This window comes from Agelaius tricolor, unplaced genomic scaffold (assembly GCF_023055355.1).
Source record: "Agelaius tricolor isolate 1412-34295 unplaced genomic scaffold, bAgeTri1.0.p SCAF_4, whole genome shotgun sequence".
Classification (NCBI taxonomy): Eukaryota; Metazoa; Chordata; class Aves; order Passeriformes; family Icteridae; genus Agelaius; species Agelaius tricolor.
The window spans coordinates 32,676,654-32,704,356 of NW_027269264.1; the positions used below are offsets into that span (position 1 = coordinate 32,676,654).

Here is a 27,703-nt window from a genome sequence, read left to right on the forward strand (position 1 = left end):
CTCCTCACCAGGTCCCTGCCCTGCACCGTCTCCGTATAAAAGCGCCGCCGCCTCCCCACCCGCCCTCACTCCCTCCCTGCCGCCTGCGGAGCTGCCGCCGAGCGGCCCCTCTGCGCTCAGCGCCCCGGAGCCGCGGGGCGGAGGCGATGGCCACCGTAGTGGTGGAAGTGGACTCGGAGCCCTCCTGCAGCATCCCCAACCCGACCTCCACCTCGCCCAGTCTCTCCCACCGCTTCCTAGACAGCAAGTTTTACCTGCTGGTGGTCATCGGCGAACTGGTGACCGAGGAGCACCTGCGGCGGGCCATCACCAATATCGAGCGAGGTGAGGCGGCGGGAGCCGGGGCGCCGCAAGCAGCGCCGCGACACCCCCCGCCGGCGCCCTGCCCCTCCCTGGGCGCGGCCGGGAGCCGGGATAGCCCCGAACCGCATCCCGCCGAGCCGCGGGCTTCGGCTCTTTATTCCCCGGGGGGTCCCGCCGCAATCGCCCACCCACCCACGTTCCCCCGCGGGGTGCGGGCGCTGCGGAGCGGGGCTGCGGGAGCCGCAGCGAGCCCCCTCCCCGCCATGGCTGGGCGGAGGGGCCGGGTCGGGAGCGCAGCGCCCGCCGCCGAGCCCGTCTGCCCGGAGACACCGGCGGGTGGGCGTGGCACGGTCCGCACTGCGGTCCCGGTGGCTGCTCGGGGCGGACAAAGGGCGGCTGGCGATGGGGTGGATGGGCTGGGCTGGGGCTGCGGGGCGGCTGCCGCCCGCAGTCCCCGTCCCCCACCGCCACGCTAAGCCGGCGGGGTTCGGGGCGTTTTCCCTCTCGGCGGCAGGGGCTGCGCGGGCGGGAGCGCAGCCGCGCCTTTGTGTCTAACTTTGGGCGCTGGGACTTTTCTGTCGTCTGGACAATTTTTTCAGGACCCAAGTTCTATATACGCGTATATATTCCAATAAAGAAAACCCATATGAGTAACAAGGCTGTTACCCGGGGGCTCAGCCTCGTTATTGTCCGACTGCGGGCTCCTCTGACTCGGCATTTATTTGTCCTTTTCTTAAGACGGCGATGCAGGGTGGTATTGCAAGTGAAATGACAGTTTTATAAGTTTTCGTTGTGGTTTCTGATACAATAGATTGCATAGATTGCACTGTATATGCAGAGAGGAGGAAAAAAAAAGACAAAAAACCAACAAGCGGTTGCGGTATTAGTGGAATAAAGCATGAAGAAAATTATTGCCGGACCTTACCGTTATTTAAACTCAGTTGATAGCTGATTTTATAATTTGTATTTTTTTGTTCTGGGCTGGTGAAAACAAAGATTTCAGGAGCTGCCATTGTTAAGAGTGGAGAAGAGATCCTGGAACGGGGAGTTGGTAGCAGCCTTGTCATGTAGGTGTGGTTCAGCAGTCCCGCTAGGACTTCATCTGTGTCTCTATTGTTGCTTTCTCAACCATTGTTGCTTTAGTTGGTTATTTCTCTGAATTCTTTTTCATTACTATTTGAGGGAAAAGGCATCCTCATCTCAGCTAACCAGTTTCATCATAACCTGTTCATCTTTATTGCTACCATTGTCTCTTGGGGAGAGCTACTGAGGCAGGTGCTTTGTCATTCAGAGCTTCTTCAGCATTGCACTTCCTTAACTCTATCTAATTTTCAGTTGTGTAAGAAGAGAACTGGCTGCATTTTAATTAAATTGTCAAAGATTATAAAGCAAATTGGTAAAATTTCTTCCCTCAAGACAGCTAATAACCTTCCTCTGAAGAATTGCTCTCCAGTCTCTTCTTGAATCTCCTATTGTACAGTCGCTGCTGCATAGCTCAGTTGCTGCTATCTCCTGCCACTAAGCAGAACACCCACTTACAGGTTTAGGTGTTTAGAGGGAATGTTTGGCCTTTTAATTCATCATTTTGGATTAGAAGTCACCTTGCTGTTTCTAGTATCAGACCATCTGATTGAGATTTTTGCCTGCTAAGAAAACTCCTTGGTGAAATTTTGAGGTACATTTTTCTGGATGAATACAGTGGGAGTCTGACGCTTTGTCTATGTGAGGCAATTGTGGGCTCAGATAATATTTTTCTGTTTGGAAAGTCTGCTGTAGTCTGGAAAAAACCCCACTTCTTGCTGCCTTTATTCTCAACAGAGCTTTAAATGCATTTTGGTTCTTGATAAGTCTGCCTCACTGTCTTCTCTGGTACATCTCCTGAGTACCATCAGTGAAAACTGTGGATTCATGCGCCAAACTGCAGAGCAACGTGTCAAAGAAAACATCTGCTGATAACACATCAGTGGCGTGATGCTACGCAACCTGGCGGAATGCAGAGTCATTTCTTAATATATCGTGGGGAGGGAATGGTGTGGCAAGATGCATTTTCATTAATTACATTTTGGATGTGGCTTTGCTAAGGAGGCAATTCTCCAACCCACCATCCACCAAAAGAGAAGAGGGGAGTGAAGAGAAAGCTTCAAGATTTTTCCACTGATTTAGCAGATGCTACTGGGTGTGCCCTCCCTGCTGTCTGATTATTCCTGTGTCTAGTGGCACTGCACTCTTAAGACTGCATAAAGAAAGAAATAGCTCCAGTTCCGCCATGTTTTCAGCAGTTTTGTCCACACTGCTAAGCCATCATTGGACTGACCTTGGATTTTTCATCCACATTTACCTTTGTTCTGCCCAAAACCTGATATAGTGATATCATTCATTTAATACATTTTGTTCTGCTGTAATACACATGCATAATTTTTGCATCCAGATTGCTGAATCATGCAGTTGTATATTTTGGATAGTCTACCCAAATTACAGCTTCAGCTTGCCTGCATAGGGCATAAAGGCTTTTATGTCCTTGGCTTTTTTTTTTTTTTTTCCAATTTATTTTGAGTTGAGTCATGTATTTTGGATATTGCCTGGGTCAATCAGGCAATGACTGGGCAATCTTGACTACATCTAATCAGAATCTTATGCCTACAGCAAATTAGGATCACATCTAAAGCAGCTAGGGGTGGTGGACCAGTCCTTTCATTAGCAGCGTTGATGAATCATAGTCCATGTTGTTTAGTGGACCTCCAGAAAGCATTGTAGTTTCTCTGCCCAAGCTTGGTGTCATAAGCCAGGGAGCTATTTCTCTTCAAGCTTCTTGAAGTTCAGCACTCATTCATTCAGTGCACTTCAGCTTTGTGATCAATGTCAGTTTCATAGTTATTGTTTTCATATGGGCTCTATTTGTATGGTATTATATCATCTTGGTGTTCTTGCTCTCAGATATTCCAGCACCTGGAAGATATTAAAGCCTATTTAGATGTATTTGCCTGCCAAAACTTGTCCCAAAAATTTACCATATGGCCAAGTGCTTTCTGAGAAAACAAAGTAAGGAGACTCGCAGAAAGTCTTGCTGCTTATGCCTCTGAACAATGATGCATCAGTCAGGAAGTGGAGGTGGCTGGTTACAGCTCAGTTATTTTTCTCAAGTGGTTATGGAACACACAGGCAATACTGTATTTTCAATTTTTTCTTGAGATTCAAATGGCAGCTACTTAATTGTTGCTAGCATGTTACAGTAGGCTTGCTACTACCTTTACTTGGATGCTGACAAGGAAGAGCCCTGGATGCATTCTTCTTGCAGAGGCTTCAGGCTCTTGAAATGCAGATGTTCATATTTGCATGGAGAACCTACTCAGAGGTGCAATGGGAGTCTAGCACTGCAGATCTGGTTTCTCCGCTATTCCCTCTTTTTTCCTCACGCTTCATCCCCACAACGTGGCTTCTGCTTAAGTTCTGGCATTTCTGCTGCCTTGAAACAGAAAATACATATAGCGTGGGAAGTGGTATTGAAGTAACATCCACAGCCTGAAACCCTGAGAGAAGTGTTAATTCTAGACTCTGAGGGATTGGACACAGACCTCTTCAGGCATCTTGTTGTCAAACCCCAAAGTGGTCTAATCCAATAACTCCATGCAAAAGTATGGTCATGTGGGGAGGGGCCATCAGACACTTCCTCACTAGCAATCCATTTTGTTTGCCAGTTCATTTCTGTAAATGTAATGATCGTTTTTTAGGACAAAAAAATGAGTGCAATTTTGATTTTCAAAATTGCAGTAGTGCCTGGACTCACTAGTAGTGTTACAGCCTGCTCATTATTTCAAAAGTAGAAGATTTTCAGAACAATTTCAAAACAAAATTATATAAAAATCTGAAGTGTATTTTTTTTTCCAAATTGTTCATTAAAATCTTATGGAAGAAAATTAGAAACTTGTCTTTTGGCTGCAATGACTTTTTTCCCTGGTCGAATTTCAGTCCTTAAAAATCTACTTTGGAATAATATATTTTTTTTTGGTCATAGAAGTGTCAAGTGTCTTACTTTTTAAGTAGCTGGGGGAAAAACAGTAGGGAACAGAGATGTGCAATTTGGTTTTAAAAAAAACAAAGATCAAGCACAGCATTTTCAAATTTCAAAACTGGAGTTCTGACATTTCATAAATAAAAGATCACTTGAATTTTAATTTAAAATATGGTATGCTTCAAAGATACTGAATGAAGAAGTCAGCAATTTAATACTTTGTATTTAAATATTAATTAGCAACATGCTAGGTAATGCTGTCTTTTTCTTCTAAAAAGGACAACATGACTGAAGTGTCCTCTGGGTGTCCAATGGTTACCCTTTGGAAAGGCAGATGTTTTTTTTCTGATTCCTTCCAGAATCCTTCTGAGTGCATTTTAAAAAATTGCTTTGTGCCTTGGAAGAAAGCGAGGCTGGGCTTGGAATTCAGAAATATGCAAATGGTTTGAATGCAAATAGAAAAGTACTCAGTTAAAACTTCCAGTGCTCATGTGTCAAGCTACCTGTGTTTTGTATTTTGAATTTTAGGAATCCGATCATGGGACACAAACTTGGTCGAATGCAACTTGGATCAAGAACTGAAGCTCTTTGTGTCTCGCCATTCAGCTCGATTCTCTCCTGAAGTTCGAGGTGAGTTTAAGAAGAGAACTGCTAAATTACACTCTGAAATTGCCTGGCCCAGTAGTTTTAAGGCCTTTTTAAAGTTAAGAAAACTCACCTTTTGATTGAACAGTTTCTTCATGTGGCACCAATCTAGTAGTCCAGTGACGGAAGCTTATTGTGGTAGGTGGTGTACATACAAAACAATAACTGATAAGGTTAGCTCTAAAGTGGGACAGAGCCAGAACTGATGTCACAGCTGCTGCACTACTGCAGCTCAAGCCCTGTGTTTCTTCCCAAAGGACTTGAAGTTATTTATCTTTCTTGGTATGAGAAGCTGCATTATGGTGAGTCTGCCTTCACTCCCAGGAACTTTCTTTGGCTTGTATGAGAAATCAGAATCAGAAAAAATCAGAAATGTATAGGGTTAGTAAGACTAAATCTCTTTTGCTGCCTTTTTTTCCAAGCTCATTCTTCCTTAAGAGGATTCATTCAATAAATTGAAACTTTTGTTTACCAGTTTTGTGAAGTGTAAAGTTTGGGTTTGCTCTGGTTTCATGAGAATCAAGTGTTCGGTAAGTTTTCTAAGATCTCATTACACTTAATACCATTGCTGAATGAGTATGGATGAATTAAATTAGGTTCCTCATGTGAACACATATGACCTTTTCAAAGTAGTAGAGGTTTCTGTCATTGGTGAAATCATTGTGGCCGTATCCATATTGAGTGCTGTCATACAGTACAACCTACTACTGACAAGTGTTAAAAATTCCAACTTCTGGAACCTCTCTCATGTGTGGTGAAAAGGGCTATGAAATTTTGTATCACACTACTAAATCACCTTCCTGAGGTCAGTTGCTCTACACTTTTGACAAAGAGACCCTGATGCCTTGCTAGCATGACAAATTGTTTTAAATAATGTACAAAAATGTCTTGTGTAACTAATTTTTTCTTCTTGCAGCATATGTTAAAGCAGTTTTTGCTATATCTCCCCAGATCTAGAGAGAGTGAAGCACTGCCAGGGTTAAGAAAAAATTACATACTTCTATGATTCATCCTCTGGTTTGAAAACCAGCATAACCAATAAAACAATACACAGCATGAAGATTTTTGAGTAAAAACATATAGCCCCTTATTGATGTAGATGTAAATTGGGGCCTAAAATACTTGTCTTTCATTTTATTTTAAATGTCATGAAGCCGATTCTCAGTGACATTTGTTGCTTTGCTTTACAGAGAGAAAATTTAAGAAATGCAAAATGCAGTGTATCCCATTTTTGCCATATCTTTGTTTTACTTTAAAAACTTAGATCCTGTGTTACTCCTGTAGCAAAAATATTACAGCATGACTTGTGTTTTTACTGCCTCTTTTAGATTATGCATTCTAATACCACTGCATGAATTAAAATAAAACAAATACTCTACTTTCATGTAATAAATAAGACAGTGCAGCCCTTTTTCAGCAGAAAGAATGTAGAGTTGTTTAGGAATTTTTCTCAGGGAATTGTATTTTTGATTTTTTTTCCCCTTATTGTCTAGACTTTGCTGTTTAATCTGTCATTGTGTTGAATTCTAGCTTAATTGCATGTGACTGGAATTCATCAACATATCTGACAAGCAGAAATGAATGTGTTTTTCACGACTGCTCAATCTTTAAACAATAAACTGCCAAAATCTGTGTTTACAAAGCATGAAGGGAGCCTGAAACTTGAATAAAGGCAATATCAAGGGATAAAGCTATCCATTTTGACCAACTTCTCATCTAAAATTTTGTGGAGAAGCGCATTTGTACCTCCAGAAGCCCACTGTACAGATAACAGAATTATTTTAGTTTCTTTCTGCTGTTCTCTGATATTGAATTCCGTATGAGGCTCCTTTGTATCCTCTCTGCTGTTTGGCAGAGAGAAGGCTTTTTTGTTGCCACATTCTAATAAGATATCAGAATGTTTACTTTGTTACAGCACCCAAATATTAAATTTTGGATGTTCAACCATTGAAACTATGAACTTTCAAAGAGATGATTGTAAGTCTGTATTCCTTTACGGTCCCAAACTTAGAAATGGATTTAGGTAACTAGGTGACGTTTTGTCCAAGGCAAGTGTTCATCCAAGGTGATGGGATTGCCTGTGGAATGTAATTAAACAACCTTTTTCTTTCCAGCCTTTTGAATCTGAAGTCTCTGTGCAGCTCACGTATAGGGACAGTTTACTCTTGAGGAAGGCTTCAGGTTTTCTCAGGTCTGACTGCTGGCTGACTGGAGCCTGTTTGATTATCATGTTTAATTATGGTAATGGGGGTGGTGGCTCAGTACATGCTTGTGTGCTTCTCAGAACAGCTTGAGGATATGGACAGCAACAATGTGAAGGGTAGCAATTTTTCTGCAAAAGGAAGCTTGGAGGAAATGGGGCCTATCCCCATGCCATACGCCTATGATGTCAAAAGAAAGACATGCAAGCGATTGTCTGTCAAAGCATTTGTGTGTTTTCACTTAAAGAATTTAAGGTCTGATGCCCCTCCCTGTGTAGTGATTAGCAATGTAGGTACTGGTACTGCAGGGAGCATGATTAGATCCCAAGACTATTTTTGTGTTCTTTCCAAGGGGATGGGTTGTCAAGGTAATATTTGTGCACACTGTATTCAGCTGTTGGGCAATTTATGAGTGATTTGTGATTCCTTAAAAATAAGATTCAGAATGGAAATTCCTGCAGATCTTTTCTACTGCCTTGTAAAGCAGCTGACTTGGCAGACTCCTTAATTATTATTCAGATCTTGGAGAGGTGATGTTGCCAGGTGCTGGTGAAAAATGAGTAACAGAACTAATTAAATGGTTGCCAAGACAACAGGCAACGTGACTTTAAAGGGGTATTCCAGTGGTGCCTCTGTTTTCTTTGTCATGTACTGATAACTTCCATCTTATGGTAATATGAAAAGGACAAAAAAATGCAAACAATGTACAAGCTGCAAAAGAAAATGTGCATCTGGTAGTGAGGCAGAACAAGTGGAGAGTCTTGGAAAGAGCTCATTTGAAATTGCAGCTGTACCTACCAATCTTTGCTTAACTAACAAGAAAGTTTCAGCTGCATAAAGCATCCTCACAAAAGACCATGTTTTTGGGTGGGGTAGGGTGAAGCTGTTGAAGGCCCTTCTGTAAGATTTGTACACTGGTATTTTATCTGTCAGTTTCCATCTGGAGACACTTAACTGTTGCAGTGGTGCATATTCAAGCCTTTGTCTAGATAAAATCCATTTTATTTAAATAGCTGCTCACCCCCAACCTTCTAATAAATGCTCAAGCTATGCACTGTGCCTACTTTGTCCTTTGTCCTGTGGTTGTCAAGAACATCTATGCATTTCCTGTGTGAAAAGTACCAGGAGGCCTCCTGTTGCCCATTAGCCAATGCAGAGGCCAGCTGCTGACTTAAGTGAGTCCTTCCTTACCTGTGCCTAGGACTATTTTATTGCCAGCCTACCTGCAGCCAAGGGGATCTTGGCAAAGTGCAAGAGATGTTTTATTTCCTCTTGGCAGCTATCTGCATCAGCAGCAGCAGTGGGCTTGCCTCCTTCGGGCTTCCTAAGAAGTCTTTGCTTTATGGTACTGTCATCGTTCCATAAAGCCTTAACAACTTCCCTTCTGACAGTTACCATTTCACGGTTTCGGGCTGCTCATAACCTGCGGAGAATTTTTGGATCTGGGAATTTTGGTCAGCAATGTGCACAGTTCTGTACTTCAACAAAGTCGTGTATAGTCCCATTTCCTTTGTCAAAGCAGATCTAAAACCACTTAACGTCACACCTAGTAGCTTGCCATGTGAACTTGTGGATCACCAATAAAATCCTGAACAGCATGGGTTTTGTGCTGATTTACTTGAAAACTGCAGTTCATCAAAATTCCTCAAATCAGGACATAGGTACTTGAGCTAAACCTATTATTTGAAATGAAAGAAAGGGAAAAGAGGAAGTCAAGACCAGATTTTTCAGGTGCTATCAGAATGCTATAACTGCCTAGGAATTAATTTTGTTTAAGATCTCTGGTGGCCTGGTATGCGCATTTAGGGATATGCTACAAATATGATTCTTCAGGTATTCAGAGGCTGTGATCATAGCTGGAGTAGCTATTGAGTGGGATCATTTTAGCTCATTATACGTTTGGGGAAGTTAATTTTAGTTGGCTGCAAGACTTGCTTTGTGTCTCAAAGTATATGCGCATTGAATGAAAGAAAATGGAGGCAGACTGGAAAAGGTAATTGAGCTGACTCACGCTGCAGTGGCTGCAAATGGTGTCCCTGCAGGGTGACCTGCAGCTGCCACTGGTCCAGGGCTGCAGCTGTGGAGCTGCTCAGCAGCACAAAGCCAGGAGCCTCTGGGTCCTGTTGGGGGATGTTGATGGGAGCATATGCACTGGACTGCTCCTGAGCTTTTTGTGGGGAGATGCTAGGATTTTGGTGGTTTGGGAGAGGATTGCAGTGTAATAGCCTATGTGTTTGGATACAAGAATTGCAAAAGCCTTCTTTTCTTGGTACTTTTTAAAATTCTAGAGATTCTAATAAGTCTCTTTATCATCTTTTTTACAGTGAGTAAGGTGTTGCACTTATGTGACAATCATTCTGGCATTGACTTCCATTTCTGCTTTTTTTAGGAAAGATCTCAAAGAAAATTAGCATGCATTTGCATTGCTGCCAAAACACTGGTACCTGCTGATTCACACTAAGCTATTAGTGTGAATCAGCAAAATTAGTGAGAGGTTATTTTTAAATGTCTGTATCAAAATTAAATACAGTCAGCTCAATCATTATAGAATAGCCCCTGTTTTGTGGGAACAGGTTTTGGCTTGTGTGAGGCAGCTACCAAAGGCATGGGATTAAGTTAGTTATGAATAATGATAGCATTTTAACCTCATTGTGAAATTTGAATCCCCATTCCTCTTTATTAGAATGAAAATTAAGCATACCTAATATGCTTATAATACTCACAGGTATATTCACAAAGGTTACTTTGTTAAGGGTTTTCTGATAGAATTATAATTCTTAATGTGTTGCTTGTGAGATTCTTTAATATTTTTTGTAATATTTTGTCTATGTGGGATTTCTGAAACTGAAAATTTCAACAGTATTTTATTTCTGACCGCTGCCCAGTATCATTTACAGATGACCTACCTTCCATCTCTTCCATCATGGATTTATGATAAATATGTAACCAGAATATCATTACCACTTTTAAAATCTAATTTCTTTTTGTCACATCCAACATTTTTGTCAGATGTCTATTTTTCTTAATTTTGTTAAGATTTACATACTTTGCTTTTGTGGAATTCGTTACTTTCTCGTCTAATTTATCAGTTACTTGAGAGAAATATTAAAGGTTTTTAATTGGCCTTTTAATGAGAAGAGACTGAATCCAAAGATCTCTGAAATAATTGGATTGGATTTTGGATTAGAGAAAGTACTATGTAGTATTTTGAAGTTGGAACAAAAACAAAAATACTTCTAATTAGCAAAAAAGTGAACATTTTGTCTTCTTTCTTGAAAGACACAAATATTACTTCATATGAAGTGAATTGCCTACCCCTGTATTCAGAGATAGAACCAGACCCAAGTAAGAAGAGTTGAGACACTCCCTGTCTCCAGACTGGGTGGAATGGGGAGCTCATGTTTATTCCCACTGCCATCTGTAGAATGAGAGTTGACACTGTGGCTACTGATAGCGACCTTACAAGTGCTCCAGCTGTCATCTGCCTTGTAGAGACAGGTACAAGAGGTGCATCCACGCTGGCTGCAAATCTGTGTGATCCTGACTGCCAGGAGTATTCAACAGTACCTCACAGCCCCTATGAGTAGGAGAGTTAAGCACTGCAATCAGTCCCAAATAGAAAGCTGGATAGTTCTGTAAGAAAGGTGCATGTTTTTGCACCAACCCCCCAGATGGTCCCACCAAAAAGACAAGATTAGTTTGGGGTCGTAGTTGCTGGTGGTAATCTGTTCCTAGAGCTGAGAAGAAAAGCAGTGCTTCTGGTGACCTGGATTTGCAGATTTTAATCTGTTTGTGATTCAAAACCAGTTGCTGATAAAATAAAGATTGAGTGTAAAAATTGTATTAAAATAATAACCAATTCATAAACAAACTTGTGTGAATTTCGGTATTGTTTTGGAGTTGCAATTTTGTGTATTTTAGTACTTCAAAGCTTGTCTGTAATGGTGAGATAAGTCACCATCCTGTGTCCCTCTGCCCCTGTCTCATGCATTGCTATGTGTGGGACATTGTGCCCATCTGCAACTCTGGAAAGCTTGGGGTGTTATTTAAAACAAGCAATCAACCTCACAAAAGAACCCTCCAAAGCAAAAAAAAAAAAAAAAACAAAAAAAACTCTTGTGAAAGAGTAGCCATATTCTTAGCCTGTATAATCTCTGAGTGATTCTAAGGAACTACGCAGACTTTCACCTGGAAGTCAACTCCCCTCTGTCAAAGGCTGCCTTTGGAAACTGGGCCAGTGTCACGACAGTTCTTTCCTGCAGTCTTTTATTCAGAAAAGACTGATGCCAGCTTTGGCTCCCATGTCCTGAGTAATGAATAAGCTTTCCTAGGTCTTTTAAGCTCTTCATAGTGGATTGAATATCTCCCCCACACCTGAGAGACTGGAAAGAGCAAAAGTAAGAAAATTCATTGGTCCACATAAAGGTGAGTCAATAGATGAAGACAAAACCAAAGGAGCAACCAAAACCAAACCAATTACAATGGTGAAGAAAATTGCTCAGCACCTCACACAGGCAAAATAATTCCCGGCCAGTCTCTGAACAGCCCCCATTTTGGTAACTAAAAACCCCACCTTCCTCCTCTACTCCAGCTTTTGTTGCTGAGCATGGCATTGCATGCAGCTATTTGTGGTCCAGTCAGATTTTTATTTGCTGACACCATTGTTTACCTTCTCAAAGTAAAGGGGATGAAATTTGACAGAGCCCTAAGAAAGGCCACCTACAGGAGTCTTGCTTCTGATCTTAAGGCTTGGAAGCAGTACACATCCTGTCATGGGTATTATGGCCTTCCAGCATGCTTTCTTAACCTCAGACTGCGTCCTGTAGTTTTCCTGGTCTTCTAGAACTTGCACAACACTTGGAAAAACTTTTAAAAAAAATATATCTTTTGTATGTGGCCAGTACTTTAAACAGATATAGAAAGTAAGCCTTCAAGAGTACCTTGGAATAGGATTTAATGCTTGTCTCAAAGCAATAATTTAATGGCATTGCTCATATAATTTATATAGTGCTATTGATTTTTTCAAACTTAGCATTACTAGCTGCAAAGCTCAAATTCTAAAAGTTCATTAGACATGGAAGATTTAAATATTTTTCAATACTAATTAGGCTTTTGCACATTTACCATTTCCCAGCAACTTTACATATTTTAATCTTCCTGTCCCCTGTTTCAGTAATTCCATTCTTTTTATGTTTCAATATGCTATCTTATCTATCTATCTATCTATCTATCTAAAACCTACTCTTAAAAAGTAGGGATGGGTGTCTTTGATCATAAGACCATCTCAGTGGCCTAAATAGTTTGGGTGCACCAATTGTATTCTTGAAGACTCCCTAGTGAGAATACTTGCTCTGCACCTAACAACCCTCTGTACCTATTAAAGCCTGTAAGTATAACAAGAATCACATTTTGTGTTCAGCTTTGGTGGGATAGTGTCATTGTATGTCAAGCAGTGGATTATCATGTGAAAGGAGACTTTGCCAACATACTCATTTTGTGATGAATAGAAGGATCTTAAAATATTAATCTGTTAGGAGCTGTTGAGTGGGGGAAGCTCATTTACTGGGTTGTGCTAATTGGTGTAGGTTGTGGGTTCTCCACAGCCGTTTGTAGACAGTAATCAGAGGAAGGAGAGCAAGAACATCAAGCCAGCAGATTTCCTTAAACATGATAGACTTACTGTTCAATCTCTTGAACAGTATAATGCAGCCATTCATTAGACCCCTAAATACCTAAAAGGGTATTGTTTTCATTTCTGGACCTTTTCATGGGCTGTGTGCACCCTTTGTAATTAATTTGTTTTAAATTAAAAGTATATTCTGGGTCAAGAAATCAGCTTCTTGCAGAGAATCAAGAAAATACTTCGAGATTCACTTTATTTGGTGTATCTCTACTTTTTTGAGTTTCACACAACACGTTACATGCTTGAAGAGTTGATGCTCCTCTGACTTTCATTCCTAACTGGAATTTTCATGCAGTGTCAGGAGACAGCTGGTAATCTATGTAATTACATGTGTCCTCATGAATTCCTAGAGTGCTCTGAGAATCAAGTGAGTTTTAAACACAGTGCTGCTCTCCAGGATAGCAGTTGTGTGTTGTATTCAGCGTGTTGTATTCAGGGCAATATTCCAATCCTGGCAGATTTAACACTTTTTGCCTTCGTGTCTAGACTTTTAGTCAGGGACGATGTTAAAGAAGGGAGTGCCCTAAGATCTTTCTTTCACAAGGGGAAGTGAAAGAGTGGTATGCAGGGCAGTCCTGTGTAGAGCTAGCCCAACAGCCACAGATGAGTTGGTACCTCCACCCAGGAGAGTGCAGCCCCAGACTTCAGTCCCTTGAAGAAGAATGATCTCACCAGTGATGGGCCTCTCAGAAGATCCATCAGGAAAGTCTCACCACACCAGCATTTACCTTCCCCACAACTCCGAGTTAACAGGGCTCTACTGCCTTGTTTCAGAGACAGCTTTGGTAGCCCTGCAGGGGCAGTTTTTGCATAGACGCAGCAGAAATCAAAGGCTTCATTCTGTGACACTAACATTAAAAAAATGTTATTTTCCTTATTTCTTTAAATTTCTTAAGCTTATTTTAAACCTTGTATCCTGTTCCTTTCTTTCCCAAAATGCTGTTTTCAAATTAGCAGATGTTTTCAGAACTTGAGAGAAACTTGTGTTCATCCAAGATGATACTTACCTTCCTTTATCCATGCTCTTCCTCTTGGAACCTTCCTATATGACAGAGTAAGTCATGGTAACTTACTGGTTGGGTTTTGTTAGATAGTTTAGGTAACTTAGTTGGTTGTTGGCTGTGGAACTGGATGCCATAAAACATTTCATCAATTATCATTGAGGGGGAAAAAAAAAAGAGAAAGAAAAGGTGTTTTCAACTCAGCAGAGACAATTCTGAAACCAGCAGAGAGATGGCTTCTGTGCATCTTGCTGTAGTCCTATGATAACAATCGCTGGATTGTAAGTGGAGTTACCAGACAGTTACCAGAGGCTTTGTCCACTGTTTGTGGTCAAATCACAAACTGGCCACAGAAAGCTTGGAATCACTTGCTCTAGGTGACGGCACACTAACAAATAGATTCACTGCTGAGTTTGATTTTTTTTTTTTTTCAATTTGTACTGTACAATTTTCCATGTTCTCACAAAATAGTTCATAAATTCTTGAGACTTACTTTTGAGATCCAGTGAAACAGGAGAATCACAGAATCATAGAATGTGATGAATTGGAAGGGAAGTACCAGGATCACTGAGTCCAGCTCCTGGCCCTGCACAGGACACCCAAGGAACCACATACACCATGTGCCCAAAAGCGTTGTCCAAACACTTTCTGAACTTTATGAGCGTGGTGCTGTGACCACTTCCCTGGGGAGCCTGTTCCAGTACCCAGCCACCCTCTGTGTGAAAAACATTTTTCTTGTATCCATCCTAAACCTCTCCTGACTCAGCTTCATGCCACTTCCTTGAGTCCTGTCACTGGTCATGAGAGTGAAGAGATCAGTGCCCATCCCTCTGCTTCACTATCACAAGGATGTTGAGGACCACAGTAAAGTCTCCCCTCAGTCTTGCCTTCTCCAGGCTGAACATCCAAGTGTCCTCAGCTGCTTCTCGTATGGCTTCCCCCACAGAAGAACAAGAAAGTAGAAGCAATCTCAGTCTTTCAGCTCTATTCATATTTCCTTGTAATGTATGATGTCTTTTAAATTGTTACAATTTTCAAAAGTTAGTCTTTTCCAGTGCAAAATAAAGGTGTAATTCTCTTCTGGTTCAAAATCCATTCCCATCTAAGTTTCTATGTAAAATTAATCATATCATGCAGGTAAAGCTAGTTTATTGGAAAAACAAAACAAAACAAACCAAACCTTCAAATTAGCAGTTAAAAAAAAAAGAAAGAACAACCAAACAAACCCAAACCAAACAACTGACCACATCATGTTTCTTAACTTTCCCATTTTTGGAAGTTGTCTTACAAGGAATTGTGCTCCCTCATGCTGCTTTACCAGCAGATGGCATTCTCAATGCCCATGCTCACTGCTGTGCAGTAAATGATCACATTCTAAAGTCAGTATGAATACTTCTGTAATGTTTTTATGTCTTAGTTCTTAATGTGAGACATATGTTTCTATTTTTCTCTGAGATCTTGCTGGGAGTTTAAATTTCAGAGACTTCAGCTCTGTTGACTGTGAAAGATGAATCCCTCAATGTGAAATGAGCTCAACAAACTTCAGATCTCTCAGTGTCAATGAAGGAAAAGCTCATTCAGGTCAAGAACTTTCTCAGAGTTCACAGATAGTGAACACAGATATCTCAAAGACCACAGATAGTGATCATTTTATGGAAAGGCTTAACATTAACTCTGCAGAGCTAGTAGGGGAAAAAGCAAGATCATTATACACAGCTAGATTTGTGCATAAATTAACACATCTCTAGGTACAGATAAGAAAATCAGCCTGACAAGATAATGTATTCTCTGTATATTCTGAGTACCTCCAAGAGGCCTGAATGTCTCCTGTTCAGAAGCTGCAATATAATCCACAGTAAGACCTGGAATAGTGCCTGTCTCTCTCAGAGCACAGCGTGGAATAAAAGACCTGAGACCTAAGCAAGTAAAGTCTGACTCACTTGTCAAGTTTAGTATATCTCAGTTTTTTTCCCTGTCTCCCTGTCTCAGTCTGTGCTATGACTTTCTGTTAGGAATATAGGAGTGCAGTAGCAGGTAGTTTGACAAAGCAAATCAGTGTTGTCCATCTAAAAATACTTGTAAGTGTTCGTACAAGTTAAGTCCCTGTGTGGCATTTTTACTTTCTCAGAGATGGGAAAAAAAAATCACAGCTTTCTAAGTGACTGTAGAACACATAAATCATAAATTGAGCTGTATCATAAATCAAGAGACCTGAAGTTTACTTCTTAATTTTGTCCCTGAGCTATGTAGAGACTGACTGTGGCAGTCATAGTCAGGTGCTGTGGACGACCCATGATTTGGATTATTCATTTGCAGTAATGTAATGGCATTTAATTCTTTTTGTCTTGCTTCAGCTTTCCATCAAGGCCAAGCGTACCAGTAGAGAATCTAATGTCAGTGATTTATGCAGTGTGGTCTTCATTAAAATTCAAAATGAGGACACCGACTCTCTTCAAATAAGCTAGTAAGATACTAGCCAGATGTTAAATGTAAACACTAAAGGGATCACTCAAATTGATTTGAAAATAACAGTAATAGAGATGGAAAGCTGAGATTAGCCATTTGTGAAATTGTGTAATTCCTTCAGATTTCTGAGTTGTATTAAAAAAAGAACACATTAGAACCTTTTTATTAAACAACACCTGCATACATTTGCATGGGGAAAATCTTTTTATATATGCAAATACTGATAAATGGACAATCAAATACTTTTCATCTCATTTAATTGTGGTGGAGTAGCAGGGCTCTCAATGCTTACTGAAAGCAGCTCTTTGTTACCATTCATTTAAAAAAAACCACAACCCAAACAAAAAAACAAAAAAACAAAAAAAAAAACCCCAAAAAACCCCAGAAAATGCCCAAAACCATAGACAGCAGTTTATCTTATTGTGATTACTAAAAAACACTTTGACAAATCCTGCTTTTGAATGAGTGTAAATTATGAGGAATTTTACTGAAAACGGGCAAGCCTCTCTGCATCTACCCTGCTAGATGTTAAGGCAGCATTGGACTGCTGTTGAAGAATTGCAGTCTGTAGATCCTAGGAATGCTTGTGAAGAACTGTGGTTTGTAGATCCCATCTACAGAGAGTTTGAGGGATATGGCTGTAGGAACTATGGTTTGTAACAGGTTTCTACATGTATTAACATGCAACACTGCTGGGTTGCTGCGACACCACTCAAAATAAAGTATAGCACTTCTCTTCTATGGTATCCTTGCCAGTCTGCATGGTGCTGGAGCTGGAAATAAATTGACTTCTATTAGACTTAAACCTCTGTAGGAAGCTGAGTGTCTCTACAAAAACTGTAAGCCAAGCTGGTGAAATACTGCCTCCCATCTTTAACAAAACTCCTTGTCAAGTGGGAGTGAAATGCTTTGAAGTGCTGCCACTAGGTTGTGGAAGTGTGTATTTTGTGATTGCTAAAACTTGCCAGCTCTAAATCGAGGAATGCTTGTAAGGTAAAAGTTAAAATGTCATGGGGAAATTAAGGAAATCACATTTTGATTACCCCTCTGAGTTTGGCTTAATGATTGACACAACCTTCAAATCCCGAGGAAAGAGAAGTGCCAATGAGTAGTCTTTTGCCTTTTGTCACCTCTCTTGAGCCATCCCCCCCACTCTGCATGGCTGCTTATCTCATGGCTGCGGGGTAATTAGGAGAATTTAAGGCTGAAGATGTGGAAGGGAATTTAAATTGCATCTGTATGGATTAGGATCTGTTGGAGTTCATTAGTATGCAGGCACAGTTCCTGTCCCTTTCTGTGCCTCTGCCCAGAGCTTGCATCTTCCAGGCATTTCCACACTCCCTCAGATCTGTTGTGCCTTATAGGCCTGGCCCGCATTTTCATATTAGCACAGTTTAATTAGGCAAGGAGATATTGCCATGACTCCAGAATTATCTGTGGTTATGATAGATCAATATTTATTACAGAGATGTTTTTTCAAAGAAATATCTGCTCTGTTCGACAGGTTTGCTCATTCAGAGGCCCTAGAGCCATTTAAGAAACAATTAAATCCTCTCTGGTGGGAAGTGGAATATTAAAAAGGATTAACACTGACTGACCGTGTATTCTCTCTAGTTTCATCTGCATTCCTCTGCTTTGCTATTCTTATCTGATACATAGGTTTGATAGAGGGAGTTGGGTTTGGGGACTGCTGCCCTTTCCTTGCAGCGCTCCAGAGCATAGTGGGATGATGTCAAGCAGGTCAAGGCATTGGCTAAAAATTATCAAACCCAAATGTAAATATATGTAGCTGTAGAGTAATTTGCAAGCACTGTGCTGGAAAGAAGTTTCTACATAATTCCATTAAATTTCTTCTGATTATCCAAATTTTCAGTGAAAGGTGAGTGTGGCATAGTGTAGTGTTCTAAACACTTAGGTGAGTGGCCAGGTTTACAGGGGCCATACAATAAATGCCAAATGAGAAGAGCTTGGATGACGAGGTCATTATTCATTCTCATTTCATGATTTTTCTCCTCAAATTAATTTTAGTATTTTCTACAAGGGAAGCAGTTTTCCCTTTTGGGAACATGTTAGAACAATACGCAAATTCTGCTAAGTTATGAACATTCACAAAGGTCTTGAAACAGAAGCCATAAATCAAAACTTTTTAGCAGAAAATGTCAAAGTGAAAGACTTAAAATTTTGTGCATTTTCCTTATGTATGGCTTTATTTAATGTATGTTTGTAATACTGTATAGTAGAAATATTTCTCTTTTTAAATTTGCATTTCTCAAGTTAACGAGTTACGAACTACACAGTAATGTTACTTTGCGTAAGTGTAGCCATTTCCAAAAAATACAGTAAAGATCATAATCAGAAAGTTAAAAAGTATGCTCAAACTGGCAGATACATGTGATTTGAGTAGTACAGCATAGGTAAATCTCTCTTTTCTTTGCTGGAGCCTTCAAATATAAACTGAATTTGTAACAAGTGTTGTGTGTGAATTTTTTCCTTTTGGAAATTAGTCAGAAATTTTTACTTGATCCCAGTGAAGGCAGTCAACCCTTCCATTGTTTATTTCTCTTCTCCATAGGTAAGTACTGTTGTCTTAAGCTAAGAAAGAATACTTGTGCATCTCTGCAGCTTAGAACTATCATCAGTCATAGGTCCAGTCATTGACATCTAGTAATAGTTCTCCTTTTAGTGTAATTCCCTTTGAAAATTAAGTGTGCCAAACTTAAAATGTGTTGTGGTTCATATGGAAAAGATTAAAATACTGCACCTCTGCCTATAATACCCAAGAACAGAAGCTTCCAGTAGAAATCTGATGGCAACATTTACATTTCTCAAGTCAAGAGAAAATATTAAAAGTCATGAGATTTCTATTGCCCAAGAAGGAGGAAACAATACTACCTTGTTTTAATCTTTGGAGGGGAAAATGCAACTATGTTGTTACTGTGTTCCTTAAGCATGTCCCTGTGTTGGTTTTTTTTCAAATGATTATGGTGATTCTAAAAGAGTACTTGAATTGTGTTCATTTAATACTGGGAGGGTTACATGTCTCACCAGTGCCAACACTTCGTCATTGTAATGAAGTACAGTTCACAACTGCCCATAATTACACAGCCTCTGTGCAATCAGCAAGATTTCTAAAGGGAGTCTATCACATCTAAAAGAACACTTTCTTCATTGCACAGTCTTAATTTCACCTGACATTTTGTCAGCCAGGGCAGAAACTTTCTGCAGAAAGCAGGACAGTATCCCTGGTCTCCTTTAGACTAAAGAAGGTGGAAAATTAAGTTATTATAAATCTGCTTCTAATTATGTTAACAAATTATTACATCATGTAGATGAACCTGCTGTAGATCTTAGATATTTCTTTTATTGTTTTAGCAATTTACTCTATTTGTTATGCATGAAAAATGTTTTTGATAACCCATGTTGATCATACTTGCTAATGAACCAGTACCTACAATTACTGCACTTAAGCATATATCTTCAGAATATACAATGTTGGAGGCTTGCTAATGAGCTCAACAGTAATTGAAGACACTAATTAATTTAATCAGGGTTATTTTGCCTGCCAAAGTATAGGAGGATGGATGCTGCCACTGGAAGATGCTGGAGCATGTAACCTGTGGCTGTGTATTGAAGGAGAGGTTTGGTTGTCAATCTGTTTCAGAAACTGGTAATGCACAAAATGTTTTCTCAGTTATAAAGGCAGTAGATATTTAGTACCTTATTCAGATCAATTTATTATGAAGCAGCATGACACTTTGTGCTGTGAATCTTTATAATGCCCAGAGGCTTTCACATGAAAATGGCTCATTTAATTTTCACTGGATTACTTTTTTCATTTAAACAACAATAATAATGTGAAGTTAAGTGCAGAGTTCAAATAACTTACAAGGGTTCTTCCCCAATATTCTTAACCTAATTTTGAAATATTAATATTTTTGAAATGCAGCTTCACATTTCAAAGATAATTTTATTTTTTGTGGGTCTTTTGTGGAAAACTCATTAGTTCTCTTAGTCCAGCCAGAGCAGTGTCCTTACCACCAAAGCATATAGGACATTTTTTAAAGGAAAACTTCTGTCAATCCAGCAGCTTGAAAGAAAGAGTGCATAAACACAACTTGCACTATGTCAGTGATTTCCAATGTCGAAAAAAGGGACCCAGAATAACTCTTAGATCTATGTGGTTGGAAACCAGACACATAAAAGTTGTACTTTTTCATTGAGATGGATATTGCTAATGGAATTGCCTGATTATCTGCCAGATAACGAATAGGTCAGCTCTGGCACAGCCTCTCAGGCTGCAGACACCATCCTCTCAGGCAGAGGAGGAGTGATGTGTTAGTGACAGCACTTCTCAGGGGAGGAATGGCAGAGACTGAGGAATATATCAAGGGGGAGATCAGTGGTAAACAGACAGAGTAGATGGCTTTTACTCACCTTCTATGCCATCTCTGGATGTCCCCCCTGGCTATAAAAGAATAAAATGGCAGAAATTTACTGTCATATCATTCACTTCTGCATGGGCTGAAAGAATGTCCTTCAGTTCTTTAAGATTTAATTATGTCCAGTTTTTGTGGCTGCTGCTGGAAGAAGCTTTGAAGGGGGAGGGAGTAATTTTTTTTTCAATTTTTCCTTCCTTTTCTGCCCATTAGTGTGCTCTTTCCATAAAAATGCACCCAGGCACCAATCCATGAGGCTGGAGATATGGTCTGCTCAGACCTTTTGTGGCACCTGCTCACACCTTCTGACAGGCTCAAATGTTGAATTAGAATGGCCAACCCCCTAAGGTGGGGATGACCAGAGACCCCCTCGGTTTTCACAGCTGCCAGCTGCTTTCTTGCTCTCTCAGTTGTAAGTACAGAACACAGAAGCCAAAGTAGACACAGGCATTAAATTGAGAGCCAAGTTTGCCAACTACGTTTCTGCATTTTATGATTGAAAATCATCAATGTAAGGCTGCAAGAAAAGAGCTCCAGAATGACTCTGGAGGGTTGAATTTGTTTTTCATGCAACTTTGTTTTGAGATGGCTTTTGAAACAAGACCATCCCAAAGTGCTGAATTTGGTACATCCATCCACCCTGCAGCCAGCCCTAGAAGAGAATGGCTCTAATGCTCACTGAGAGGAGGAGAAGCAGGTGATGTGGGAGACTAGAGGAAACTTTCTTTTCCCTGGTGTTACTCAAAGGCTTACTGAATGGGCTTTATTCATTACTTGCAAAAATGTTTTATTGATTATACCAAAGCACAGTGTAACTAGTATTGCCTTAATTTTACATATTTATTTTCCTTTTTTTAAAGCCAGTAAAAAAATTCAATCTAGCCTTTTTAAAAGCCTTTTATTTTCTTATATCACCCCAAAGGAAATCTTGCTATCTCCAAAGTAATAAATATATTTTTTTCTCCTGGAGACAATTCTTATTAATAGTCTGTGCTGAAATTCAGACTTGAAATAGCTTTTGTGTTCCCATGAAAAGAAAAAAGTGCATTATATACTTCATGTTGCATGTCATCACCTCAAACATTAATTTGAGGTTAATCAGTACTAAAGGAAAATTCTTGCAAAGCTTAAACCTTTAATTTTACCAGGTGAGTGGCTATTCAGTACACAGACAACCTGTTCAGAACTGTCATCAGCAAATAAAAAATGAGGATAAAGGGAGACTCATCATTACTGTGTTTCTTTATAGTTGTGTTTGGGGTTTTTTTGTTATCTCATTCCTTTGTTAACAGCTCCCTTCTACATTATGTACCTAATAAGTGGGAATAAATTGCAGCAAATCTTGACATGGTCACATTCTTCAGAACATTAAATAGTCTGTTTAATTACAAAGATATCTGCATTTGTTAACAAAGTAATAAAATGCACAAATATGGAATCAGTCCCCAAGTGGGAGACCATATGTGCACAGGAATGCTTAGTCTGCATGAACAGTTAGCAGTTTATACGTGTATGTATAATTTGCATAAATGATATAGGGGCCAAAGTTGACACAAGACCCATGTGAAAAATTATTTTAGTATTAAATGTTCTTCCTCTTTAATGAAACATAGGAGATGGGAAGCCATGCCTTTGTGCTTTATATTAACAGATTTCCATTCTGAGTTTCTGTAGAAAGAAAGCTGAGAAAATTTTCATTAATATCAGAGGAACACATATAGTCAAATTTTATGTAGATTGTATTACCAAATATGACTAGTCAGTGATGCTGCAAGACATTCTATCTAAACTTAATTCTGCTGCTGCCACATTGCCACATTATGTGGCCCATATGATTGTGTGGACCACAGTGTAGTGCACACTAACAGAGATGAAGGCAAAGGCAAGAGCTTCCCCCATGGAGCATCCAGGTGTGCCCTTGTTCCGGATGCGTGGGTCAGGGAGTCAAAAAGCCGTTGGTTATGTTTGATCTGTTGGAAACCCTTGTTCCCTTTGTCACGCTTGCTTGGACTTGCTCATATGTTTTTATGTTATTCCACATCTTTTGAGGGTTTCCCATCTAGTTAGACTCTAAGGCCATCAGCATAGGAAACACATAATTGTCGTGAAGACCACTGGATTACTGTAAAGGCCAGAACTAGATAATTCACGGGGAAATTTTAAACTGAGAGGGGTAATTTTAAATGAGACTTCATTTTTTATTGTATTTATAGAAGAAACAAAAACAATTTGAGCACTAGAAATGTAGCTGAAAACCAGTGTTTTTGTGAACTTTAATTTTGCATTTCAAAATGGTACTATAGACTTTTAACTTCCCGTATGTTTTTCCTAAAGGAAGCAAATTACTGTAGTCAAATGGTAAAACACTCAGAACCAGCTTACGAATAAAAACCCTGAAAATGTCTTGTGTCTGAGCTCTTGGGCCATTCCCATGATATGGTTATGACCTGGCTATGACAGGTACGCTATAAATTATCTAGAATGTCAGATGGATTCTGATTAGAAATATAGCCAGATCCCAGGAGGAAATAAAAGAAAACATTTTTTTTTGTTAGGAAATTATATTATGTTTATATCCATTCTGTTGATTTCCTTTGCTAGACCACTTCACATGTGTTGCTGTGGATCCAGATGTTGTCTTATACTTGTTCCTGCTCCACACAGAAAGCAGCGATGCCAGCTCATGATAGGCCCACATGCAAGCCTTACTTAAACTATTTAATGTATTGTTATACAAGGTTGCCAGGATTTTTTTAGATGAATTATGCAGAAATATGATACTGAGTGAACATGAGATAACAATGTAAGAAACTCAGCTACTTCTCATCAGACTTGAGCTCCAAACCCTTCGCCAGCTTTGTTGTCCTCTGGAGCTGCTCCGAGCAACTCAGTGTCTTTCCTACCATGAAGAGGCCAGATCTAAACACAGAATTTGAGGTGTGGCCCCACCAGTGCCCAGTACAGGGGGACAATCCCTGCCCTGCTCCTGCTGGCCACACCATTGCTGGCACAGGCCAGGATGCCATTGGCCTTCTTGGCCACCTGGGCACTGCTGGCTCCTGTTCAGCTGCTGTCACCAGCACCTCCAGGGCCTTTTCCTGTCATTCTACCCCAGCCTGTAGTGCTTCCTGGAGTTGTTGTGACTGAAAAGGATTACCTGGAAATTTGTCTTGTTGAACTTCATACCACTGGCCTCAACACATCAATCCAGACTGTCCAGATGTCTTTGTAGAGCTTTCACAGCCTCCAGTGGAGCAAAACTCCCATCCAACCAGGTGTCATGCACTAACTGAGGGTGTACTTGATCGCCTCATCCAGATCAGTTATAAAGATACTAAATAGGACTGGTCCCAGTACTGAGCCCTGGGAACAGCACTGGTGACTGAACACCAGTTGGATGTAGCTCCATGCACCACTCTTTGGGCCTGGCCATACAACTGGTTCTTTACCCAGCAAACTGTGCACTTTCTTTACCCAGCAAACTGTCCAAGCCACAGGCAGACAGTTTCTCCAGAAGAATTCTGTGGGAAATGGTGTCAGAAGATTTGCTGAAGTCCAGGTAGACAACATCCATGGCCTTTCCCTCATCCACTAAGTGGGACCCTTTGTCACAGAAGGAGATCAACTTAGACAAGCACATTTCCTTGGGGCACATTCCTTGGTTGGCTCCCTCACTAGCTGCTCCAGGACATTATCTTCCACACCCTCCAAGAACATCCTAGGCTGTTTCATCTCTGTTGTGTTGCATTTCCAGTAGATATCCATTAATTTGATGTTCCCCACAAGCGCAAGAGTCAGTGATTCTCCTAGCTGCTTATAGAATATTTCATCTGCTTCTTAATCCTGGCTGGGGGTCTATCCTGGACTCTCACCAGGCTACCTGCTGTGTTGGCTTTCCCCCTGATTCTTACCCATGAACAAGGAACTAGGGTTGTGACCATCATTAAGCTCAAGATAATCAAAACACTTCTAACTTGCAGGGCTACCCAAAAGCCTATCCCTCCTGAAATGTTTATAGCCATCCATTACAGCACTCCAGTTTCACATTGATTTTAAGGTAATCTGTAGGACTTGTTGCCTTTTTTTCTCTATTGACCCTTAAGGTGTCTGAGAATTTGACTAATCACTGGTTGCCAGTAGCACTTGAGATGGTATTGCAAAAACTTGAGAGATGTCAGAAGCAACAGAACTCACCCTTAGGGATAAGAGTAGAAGTCTGACCAGGCAGCTTCTTTATATTTAGCAAATCCCTTTGTCTGGTCTTGTAAAATATTTGTTATGCATTTATTTTTGTGTCAGTTGATAAGCTCTGTGTGGTACTAAAGGAGATCACGAAAGACAGGCATGAATAAAATCAGACATGCTAGGAGGTAAGAGAGGGAAGTGAAATAACTTTGCTTTTCATCTTTCACTTGTCCTTAAGTTGTCACTGGATAAGTATCTGATATGATTGGATTTGTCTTCAACAGCAGAAGAGAGCACAAACTAAAAGGTAGTATTTGTGGACCAAAGAAAGGTGCAAAACTGGGTTCTGATTTCACAAACACTTAGAAAAATAAGCTATAAGAGTTTAAAGGTAGTGTTTTAAAATAATTAGCACCTTCACAAATATTTTTCCTTAAAATGCATTTTCAGTGTTAACCTAAGACACAATAAAAAGCTAATACATGGGATGAATAGGTATGAAATCAAGAGATTGTCTTCTGAAATTTTCATAATTGCTTTATTATAAAAATTGTATACCTATCACTTTAGTAAAGTTCTGCTACCACATGGTTGGGTCTACTTCTAAACTTCTTACTCAGGTGACTCATTCCATGGTCATAGAAATTTGGCTTGATCCTGTCCTTCAAAGATGTAAATGCCTGCTTGTATTTTCATGTTTGGGCTTTTTTACAGAGATGTAAAAAATAGCACTTTTAAGTGTGCAGTTTTTTAAACTTTCCCTCTGTCTTCCAGTTTGTCTTCTTATCTGATTTTGTTGAGAAGAGCTTAAATGAGATGGTTAAAAAGGAACAGGTGCCTGAACCTAAATGAGTAGAATTAGACCTAGGCCTTTAATTTAACTTGGCTTTAAGCATTCTACTGAAATACTGTTTCTTCTTTCAACTGTTCCCAACAGCTCTTAATCCATCTGATAATATAAACAGAGAGTTTATGCTGGGACCACCACTGTACACATAGGTTGTAGAACTCAGTCCAGAGGGGCTGTTTAGTTGATAAAGACATTCTCAAGCAGAACTTTTTGGGCCTCTTGCAGGCTAAACACAGGATGTGAACCTACTGTTGCTGTGCCAGTTTACATGAGATGGAATCCATGCCATGGGGGCAATTTTTAGGTAATTTGCAATGGGATATAGAAGTGTATGAGAGAAGACGAATAATTTATGTTTGAATTCACAATATTAAACCAAGAACAAAGTCAGAATTAACTTGGTTAACCAACCCAAACCATTCTATGATTCTATAATCTTACATCCTTCTATGATTCTATAATCTTATCTTCTCTAGTACTTCTGTTATTTTTATTGCAAATCATGTACAACAGCTATAACTGGAACAAAGATCCAGTTGCATAGGAAGTTATAAAATGCAAGTATTACCTAAACACTCATTAAACAACATTACAAACAGAAATGTAAACAGTAAACAGACTGTGTTTCACTTATTTGAAGTGAAGCTGTTTGACAACTTTTTTCACAGCACCCAGAAAATGAGAACAAAAGCTAGCAAACATATTAGCCAGGGAGATTCTAAGTAGGCAAAAAACAATTTGCTTATGGATAGCAATTAATTTGTGGCACACAAACTATGTTGCAAGATATCAAGAGATGTAGACAGAACCTTGATTTTGTGTCCTACTGAGTCAACACACTTCCATGTGCATCCAGACATCTTTGTAAGACTTCTATGAAGAGATGAGATGAGTCCCTGCAGGATCTAGCAGTCCTTTGAACTTTCACTATCAAGGACTGGAAGATAAAATAGTAACCTTGGTACTGCCACTTTCTACAAAGATTATTTATCTAGCATTATGTCAGCTATGAAGAGGGGAAAAATGGGGAAGGAGTCAAGAGAAGGACTAATGCTGAACTATTTGTACTAAGGGAGTGCTGAAGAACCCAGAGGTCCATTAAGAAACAAAGTACTCTTGCTATTAGTGTCCCAGCCATCAGCTTTAGAGGTCTGATGTAATACCCACAGGATCACTGTGGCCAATTCAAATCCCAGTGCTCCCTCACTGCCCTGCTCACCAGGGAATAGTTGTGGTTTAGGGATTTTTGTCAGAAACGTTCTTTAGTATTTTGACATGATAGATATCATTTGGAGCTACAGCAGGGCATGGATGACAGTGCTGCTTGGAAGTAGGGGAGAATGAACAGGATTAATGTTAGACACTTGAGACTGTTAGGGGCTATTCTCTCTGACTTCTCTGCCTTTTCCATTTCCCTGCAGAACCTGGATTTATAGCTGCCTGCAGTTTCTCCATTATATCTGACACTAGCCTCCTAAGCAAGTTTTCAGATTGTGGATGGATGCAAGTGAGAAATGACCTAAAGGATATGGCAGTAGGGCTAAGATAGGTATTAGCCTGGGAACTGCAAATCAAACTTCCAGGCAGGAAATTCAGACTTTTATAGCATGTGAAACATAGAGCAGCATAAAGTATTGGGGGAAGAAAATGGAAAGAGTTAGTTAGTCTCAATGTCTTTTCTGTTATACTATTTTTGGAATCATATTTTAAAGTATTTAAGCTAGGCTTTAATCACATAGGTGATTACCTATTAAAAGCTAGGTTACCACCAGCTGTAGAAGTTTTTTAAATTACAGTTCTTGACAGATAAGTACTGTTGGTCTCACCTGATGTGGTATTCAGTATTAGGGACTGTGCAGTCTTAGCAAGTTTTCAGTCTTTCAGTATTCCAGCAGCTGATTCAGAATAAAAAAAGGCATTCGTT

General features: G+C 40.0%; 2 protein-coding genes across 6 annotated transcripts in view; one reads left to right on the top strand and one right to left on the bottom strand.

Moving 5' to 3' along the window:
* Nucleotides 1-391, bottom strand: part of TMEM252 (transmembrane protein 252) — a 131,531-nt gene extending 131,140 nt beyond the window's left edge. For 2 of the 5 annotated variants that reach the window (XM_071425165.1, XM_071425162.1), the window contains exon 1: nt 255-391. The gene's annotated coding sequence lies outside the window, so the exon portion shown is untranslated. The remainder of the gene's footprint in view (nt 1-254) is intronic. The other 3 variants (XM_071425166.1, XM_071425164.1, XM_071425167.1) reach the window with 3 other exon arrangements.
* The window catches only part of MAP1B (microtubule associated protein 1B), a 71,105-nt gene continuing 43,533 nt past the window's right edge, over nt 132-27,703 (top strand). The window contains exons 1-2 of the mRNA XM_071425155.1: nt 132-324; nt 4,841-4,942. Of these exons, the coding sequence (XP_071281256.1) occupies nt 147-324; nt 4,841-4,942 (280 nt within the window). The 5' untranslated portion in view covers nt 132-146. The remainder of the gene's footprint in view (nt 325-4,840; nt 4,943-27,703) is intronic.